The 8,609-nt window shown below is 41.2% G+C and overlaps 1 protein-coding gene across 1 annotated transcript in view; it reads left to right on the forward strand.

The window, feature by feature from the left end:
- LURAP1 (leucine rich adaptor protein 1) overlaps positions 1–8,019 on the forward strand; it is a 22,104-nt gene extending 14,085 nt beyond the window's left edge. The window contains exon 2 of the mRNA XM_006839715.1: positions 7,498–8,019. Within this exon, the coding sequence (XP_006839778.1) occupies positions 7,498–8,019 (522 nt within the window). The remainder of the gene's footprint in view (positions 1–7,497) is intronic.
- Positions 8,020–8,609: the final 590 nt, after the last annotated feature.

Here is an 8,609-nt window from a genome sequence, read left to right on the forward strand (position 1 = left end):
CCATGAGTGTTGATAGTTGATCCAAGAAGAATGAAGTCCTTGACAACTTCAGTCTTTTCTCCATTGATAAGAATGTTGTTTATTGGTCCTGTGGTGAGGATTTTTGTTTTCTTGACATTAAGATGCAATCCATACTGAAGGCTTTGCTCTTTGTTCTTCATCAGTATTTTAAATCCTCTTCACTTTCAGCAAGCAAGGTTGTTAATGAGTCTTCCTCCAATCCTGATGCCACATTTTTCTTCATAGAACCCAGCTTCTCGTATTATATGTTCAGCATACAGGTTGAATAAGTATGGTGAAAGAATAGAACTCTGTCGTACACCTTTCTTAATTTTAAACCATTCAGTGTCCCCATGTTCTGTTCGAACAACTGCCTCGTGGTCCAGGTACAGATCTTTCATGAGCACAATTAAGTGTTCCAAAATACTCATACTTCACAATGTTATCCATAGCTTGTCATGGTCCACACAATTGAAAGTCTTTGCATAGTCAATAAAATACAGGTAAACATCTTTCTGATATTCTCTGCTTTCAGCTAAGATCCATCTGACATCAGCAATAATAATGCTTCCACGGCCTCTTCTGAATCCAACTTGAACCTCTAGAAGTTCTCTGTCACTGTATGCTTGCAGCTGTTTCTGTACTACCTTTAGTAAAACTTTACTTGCTATAGGGTTTAGGCAGTGCAAAATTGCTTTTCAACTTTCTTCACTATTAGTTTGGATTTCAACTTTCTTCACAGATTTTAAAAGCTGAATTCCAAACCAGCAGTGAAGAAAATAGAAAGTAATTTTGCACTACACAAATTCTCAAGAGTCCTGGTGTGCTGGAGGATAAGCACAGAAATGCTAACTGAAAGGTTAGTGGTTTAAACCCACCATCCTTCTCCCTATACAGAGTCACTATGAGTTGGAACCAACTCAACATCACTTAACAACAACAACCCCTCAAAGGTGTTCAGAATTGGAAGCAACAGGTTTTTCTGGAACTGGGACCTAATGTAGCACTGAAAATAAGGCAGTTGGTTGGAAGTCTGTTCAAGAATCATATCTTCAGATCCCTTCCCTAACTACTGTGCAACCAGGTGTCAGCAACTTCTGAACTGAGAGACACCAAACACAACTAAGCATAAGGGGGATTAAATAAAAATATAGTAAATACATAAAACACCCCTGGGCTTCTCCCCTACATAGTTCTCAGAATATTGGTAGCGTTGTTTAAATGATACCCTCCATAGATTGGGCAGTGTTTCATTCTGATGTGCATAAGGTCACTATGTGTTGGTACTGACTCAATGGCTTCTAACAACAACAACATAGCAGAAGGTATGATATTTTCTGGGAAATAAGATTATCTCAAGAAAAAAACAAAAGGTATGACTTCAGGCCTTTTCTAATCAAACAACTCCTCCAGATCATACTATAATGATGCTCACAGTTTTCAATAAGCTTGTTATTTTCCTAATCTGAAGTGTTGGTAGATAGCTAAAGTTTAGAAGACAATTCATGAAAGCCTCTAATGTGAAAAATATAGACCTAAACAAACAGAATAAAGCAACTTGACTGACATGGAAATAATATAGGGAGATTAGAGTTTACAAAAATCTTTAATCATATTCTAAAACAATAAGAATCATATTCTTAAAACAATTCAAATATTAAGATTTCCAGAAAGAATAGAAAAATATTAGCATAAAAATAATCATCAAAGAAATCATTAAAATATCCCAGAACTGAAGGACATGAGTTTATAGACTAAATAACCCATCAAATTGTGAACTAAATAGATGAAAATAGACTCACATCATGGCAAAATACTGTCAGATATTATAACACTGGGAGTAAAGAGAACCTGAAAATGTCCAAAGAGGAAAAATGGTTCAGGAATCAGAATGGCAATCAGACCTGAAAAATGTAGCCCTGGAAATTAAAAGACTGTGGAACAATATCGTAAATTCAGAGAAAAAAAGTATTTTTAACCTAGAATTCCAAACATATACAGACTTTCTAAGTAAACTACTAGAAAAGTAAATGAAGAAAGAGAGAAAGACATGAGGCCCAGGAAATCAGATTCCAACTCAGGAGAGAAGCAAAGGGAATCCCCAAGATGATGGGGAAGGGAGATTACCCAGAGGACAGTTGTGTAGAAGGACAGATTGGAGCAGATTAGAAGAGCTGTCTGCAAGGATATGAAATAGATGACTTTGGGTGGATGCATTCTGAAGCATTGACAAGGAAATTTAGACAACTGATGGAGAATGTGGGGATGAGTTAAGAGCCCTAGTGGCACAGTGGCTTATCACTCAGATACTAACCAAAAGTTAAGTAGTTTGAACCCACCAGTTGGCACACGGAAGAAAGATGTGACAGTCCACCTCAAGTAAAGATGACAGTTTCTTGTTTTGTTTTAAAGTTTTTATTGTGATTTGAGTGAAAGTTTACCGGACAGATCATCAGTTTTACATTCAACAAATCATATACTTTGTTTCATTACGGTGATTATAATCCCCTCCATGAACCATCAGTTAACAGTATTTCTCTCTATTCATTTTAGCTTTTTTTTAAACACTCTGGAATATATCATAATTTAAACCACCCAAGGGCACATTCTGCAAGGCTGCCTCAGTCCCTCTCTTTCTATGAGAGTCCTCAGCTGCTCCCTCTTTCCATGTCCCCATTTCTGCCTCCATCTCTGGTATCACTGCTTCTCTGGGTAAGGTCTCACATTCTGCTTGTGCTCTTCTCCATTGATGGTCCTAGGATCCTTTGTTTCTGGACTGTAAGTTGAACTACTCCCTCTTTTTGTTACAAAACGTCTACCTTTACAATTGTGACAGTTGCAATTAGTCATGATAACAATTACTCACTATTGAATCATAAGAATCTTATCCCCATCTCTTTTTACCAGACCCATCTAGACAAGATGAAAACTATTCAGTGGGGACTAGCTTCCCCTGCACACTCTTAAACTAAATTCCCTCTTGAGACCTTGTAAGCCAGTCACTTTGTGCATTTATCAACCCCTCATTTTAAGTAGCCAGTGTCTAAGTTGACCATCCCTATCCACCCTGTATACGCAGGGGACTAAACAGCCCATCAAATTGTGCCCATCACCAACTGCTCCTTGGAAACTCTATACAGGGTCGCTATGGATTAGAATCAATTCGATAGCACTTAAAAACAACAACAACAACAAAGGAGATAGCATTGATAGTTGATTGATAGTTGATAGGGAAGACTCCTTCCTTCTCTGTTGGTATTTTGAGCTACTGCATCCATGAGTATAGGTCAAGTTCATCAAATTATAGCAATTTACCCTCATTTCCTTTATCAAAAAAATTTTTATCATCCTCTAGTCAAGTTCTTACTGAAGGAGGAAGTCCAAGATGCATTGAAGGAATTGGCAAAGAACAAGGCACTAGGAATTGATGGAAACAAAATTGAAATCTTTCAAGAAAGTGAGGCAGCACAGGAGGCACTCACTCATCTCTGCCAAGAAATTTGGAAGACAACTATCTGGCCAACTGATTGGAAGAGATCCATATTTGTGCCCATTCCAAAGAGAGGTGACCCAATGGATTACGGAAACCATTGGACAGTCTCTTTGATATCCCAGGTGAGTAAAGTTTTACTAAAGGTAATACATAAAAAGCTGCACACATACATTGACAGAGAACTTCCAGAGGTGCAAGCTGGATTCAGAAGAAGCTGTGGAACAAGGGGTATCATTGCTGATGTCCAATGGATCTTGGCTGAAAGCAGAGACTATCAGAAAGATGTTTAACTGTATTTTATTGACTATGCAAAGGCTTTTGATTGTGTGGATCCTGACAAGCTATGGACAACATTGCAAAGTATGAGTATTTTGTAACACTTAATTGTGCTCATGAGGAATCTGTACCTGGACCAAGAGGCAGTTGTTCGAGCAGAACATGGGGACACTGAATGGTTTAAAATTAAGAAAGATATGTGACAGAGTTCTTTTCTTTCACCATACTTATTCAACCTGTATGCTGAGCAAATAATCCAAGAAAAGCTGGGTTATATGGAGAAAAAACGTGGCAACAGAATTGGAGGCAGACTCATTAACAACCTGCGATATGCAGATGATACAAACTTGCTTGCTGAAAGTGAAGAGGACTTGAAACATTTACTGATGAAGATCAAAGAGCAAAGCCTTCGGTATGGATTACATCTCAATGTCAAGAAAACAAAAATCCTCACCGCTGGACCAATAAACAACATTCTTATCAATGGAGAAAAGATTGAAGTTATCAAGAACTTCATTCTTCTTGGATCAACTATCAACACTCACGGAAGCAGCAGTCAAGTAATCAGTGTGGCACTGTGGGTTAATGCGACAAACTGCAAAGCCGTTTGAACTGCAAGGTCAGCAGTTTAAGCTGCTCCTCAGAAACCCAGTAGAGGGTCACTATGGGTCAGAACCCACTCAATGGCACGTAACAACAACAACAACATTGCATTAGGCAACTCTGCTGCACAAGACCTTTTTTTAAAGTGTTGAAAAGCAAAGATATCAGCTTGAAAGACTAAGGTGTGCCTGACCCAAGCCATGGTATTTTCAATAACCTCATATGCATGCGAAAGCTGAACAGTGAATGAGGAAGACCATAGAAGAACTGATGCTTTTGAATTACAGTGTTGGAGGAGAATATTGAAAGTGCCATGGGCTGCCAAAAGAACCAATAGATCGATTTTGGAAGAAGTGCAGCCAGAGTGCTCCTTGGAGGCCAGGATGGCCAAACTTCATCTTTCATACTTCGGACACATTTTCAGGAGGGACCAGTCGCTGGAGAAGGGTATCATGTTTGGTAAGGTGGAGGGTCAGAGAAAAAGAGGAAGACCGCTAACAAGATGTATTGGCCAAGTGGCAGCATCGATGGACTCAAGTGTGGCAACAGTAGTGAGGTTAGCTCACAATCGGGCAGTATTTTCGTTTTGCTGTGCATAAGGTCACTATGAGTCAGTATTGACTCGATGGCACCTAACAACAACAAGTCAAGTTCTGATTATCAAGCCATTGAGGCTAGGTTAGATGGGTACTATCTACAAGTTTGAATGTTCTTATGCCTCTCCCCTCACTTCATATCAGCAGGATGCTTCACTCTCAGCTCTAGCCCTCTGTGGCTATGTCATTGTTCATGGGCTCAGGTGTCTCCAGGTCTCATCACACTTTGGACCAACCAGCCCTTCCTTTTCTCTCTTTCATCTCCAGGTCAATGGGAGTCTATAGAAAGTGGTTGAACTCAGCTCATTAAAGATTACAATTTTACTCTGTCACATTAGTCACTATGAGTTGATGGCAGCAAATTAAAAAAAAAAAATTTTATGGCGATTAAACAACATGAACAATAAAACAAATCCACTGCCATTGAGTCTATTCTGATTCATAATGCCGCTACAGGACAGAGTAGAACTGTTTCTTAGCATTTCCAAGACAGATCTTAACAGGAACAGACAGCCTCATCTTTCTACCATTGAGCAACTGAAACCTCACCTTGTGGTTAGCAGCCCTGTGCATAATCCATTGTGCTACCAGGGATCTATTTATTTATTTATGTTTTATTGTGAATTATGTGATAGTTTACATGGGAGAACATTAGTTTTACATTCATCCTATCGTATATCGTTTCATTGCCATGGTTACAATCCCCTCCTTGCATCATCAACCAACCAAAGGGTGTACACTACAAGTATGCCCCCCTGTTATCAGCACACAGCCCTTCTCCCTCTCTGTGTCTAAAGTCCCCAACTGCTCCATCTCTCCACGTCATCGTCTCTGCCTCCATCTCAGGCATCACTGCTTCTCTGGGTAGGGTCCCGCTCTCTTCTCTTCTCCCTTGATGGTCCCAGGGACCTCCATTCCTGGACTGCAAAGTTAACCAGGGATCCTTCTTGTGTTAGCAGTGTAGTGCTTATCCTACAGCACCACATCAGGACTCCTCTTATAGGGATTAGTTACTGATAAGTATATGACAAAGTAAACGAAAATAAAAATACTTGAAGAAAAAGAAAAGTAACCATAATAGTTGTATGACTTAACTATGAATAGCATTCTCAAATCCCAATAAAGTAAACACTGAATAATTAATTTTATTATATATGTTGGAAGGATGGGAAAATGGGAAGGGTGTCTGTGTGTCAAGAGAGTGTGATTAAAGAATTCTAACCTTCTGTAGTGTGAAAAGTTAATAGAAAACTCTCAAAACAGAAAAGTTAAAAGTGGCAGTACAAATATGTTATTTAGAGTTTGTTGTTAAGTGCTGTTGAGTCAATTCTGATCCATAGCGACCCTATATAGGGTTTTGGAGGAGCAGTTGGTGAGCTGGACCCACTGACCTTGCAGTTCAAATGACTTTGCAGTCTGGCACATTATCTCTGGGAAGTGGGATTTAGAATTGGGATGAAGGAACTGTTACTTATATAATAAACTTTGAAGAATGATTCACCTCTTTAATCTAAATGCATTTATTACTTTGATTAAAGTTAAAACAATATTTAAAAGTGATACATGGCAGGACCTTGGTTCACAGGAAAATGTGCTACAGGTGAAGCTAAAGAGATGGGCAAAAGTTGTATTATGACAGGCTTTTAAATGCCAGCTGCAAAAGTGTTCCTTGGGTAGGGAAGGGACAGGTTCAGACTTGTGCTTGGGGAAGGTAACTCACTGGGTCTTAGTTATATGAGACCCTAGGGATTACCCAGTAAAAGAAACTTACTTCCATAATAGACAGGGGAACTTTCTGTCTACTAAGGTGAAGAGAACTGAGTCCCCAGCCTGTTGATTCTGCCCCTCCTGAGTTCTGGCTAGCCCTTTCTCCCCTCAGCACCTGCTACCAACACCAAAAGGCTGGGTTCCCTAACTCCTGCCTTCTTTTGAGTGACACTGTAGGACAAGCACTGGCTGCTAACAGCAAGGATGATGGTTTAAACCCACCATCTGCTCTCAGGAACCCTATATAGGGTCGTTTTGAGTCGGAACTGACTCCAAGGCACTTAACAACTTTCCAGGTAACACCTAGCTCTCTATCAGGCTATGCATTGGCTAACTGTCTTAGTGGTAAATCAGGCCCCCTGGCTCAATAATTAGTATCCTAAATATGAAGTTCAAAGCTCAGTGGGATGAGATTTTAATACTTAATATTTACCGAGACCTTACTCTGAGGCAGGTATTTATGCTGACTACTTAAGAGCAGCTCAAAAACACATAGTCACCCTGTGAAATGAATGATTTAGCTCTATTTTACAAATAAGGAAACTGAGGCTCATAGAAGTTAAGTAAGTTGCCCATAGTCATAAATTAAGCTGGGATTTTTAACAGCAGTCTATTCTCCTAAAGCCCACATTCTAAACCACTTTATTTCCACACTTCTTCACAGTGAAGCATAATTGGATAGACCACAAGGTGGGGGGCTCTGGAAATATTGGAAAAACCCATAGTCCAGAACCTAGGTTAACCCTTTCTCCCACTCCCCAGGCTTACCTTCGAGCCATCGATGTGAAGATCCTACAGCAGCTGGTGGCCTTAAATGAGGGCATTGAGACAGTTCGCTGGCTGTTGGAGGAGCGAGGGATGTTGACCAGCCACTGCAGCAGCCTCACCAGCAGCCAATATAGTCTGACAGGTGGGAGCCCAGGCCGCTCAAGACGAGGTAGCTGGGACAGCTTGCCAGATACCGGCACCACTGACCGCCTGGACAGTGTCTCCATCGGAAGCTTCCTGGACACAGTGGCCCCCAACGAGCTGGATGAGCAGGGCCCCCCTGGGGCTGCTCCACCTGAGATGGACTGGGCAAGGGTGATACCCACTGGGGAGAGGGTCAGGACTGAGGTGGACCTGACAGCCACCAAACTAGGGGGATTGAGGGCTGGGTGGAAGTCCCCAAGGGAGGGGCTCCAAGGTGGAGTGCCTGAGCCACCAGAGGACGAGAGTGCCAAGCTGGGATTTGAGGTCCACTGGTACTGGGGGCAGTGCCAGGATGACGTGACCTTCTTGTAAATGTTTCCTGTGGCATCTCTTATCTCTAGGCCCTGGTCTCCCTTAAAACTCTCTCTTAATCTGGGACTAGTAAGAGGCTGCCTTGATATCAGCACTCCATGGTTTCTATGGAAACCTGGCCTCACCATCCTGTTGGTCCCTGGGGAGTTCTTGGCTTTTACCCCTTAATTACTGAGTCCCTACAACTATTTCATAAGAGACATTAACTTTAGAAGCTTGTCCTGTGGCTTCTGGTATGATGGTATCTCCACCCACCCCACCTCTCTGGTAAGGATTTGAGGAATTTAGCATTCCTAGGACATCACTGGTGAAGAGTAAGGTGTGATTACCTCACCTCACTCCTAGCTAAGGGGGAAGATTGAGGAAAGACTAGAACACTCAGGACCAACTCCCATGGATTAGCTCTCCCAGAAGCCTTTGGAGTAAGTAGAACCAGCCTTTCTGTCTGTTGAGTGATGTCATTTCCTGCCAAGAGTGATGACCACTTCCTCTATACCAGTCCTTGCTTGGTGACAGATCAGTAAAGACGTGTCTGAATCCCAGCTAAGTGACATTATACCATTACTTTTTGTGAGTGGAAATATACTACC

Source organism: Chrysochloris asiatica, unplaced genomic scaffold (assembly GCF_000296735.1).
Source record: "Chrysochloris asiatica unplaced genomic scaffold, ChrAsi1.0 scaffold00026, whole genome shotgun sequence".
Lineage (NCBI taxonomy): Eukaryota > Metazoa > Chordata > Mammalia > Afrosoricida > Chrysochloridae > Chrysochloris > Chrysochloris asiatica.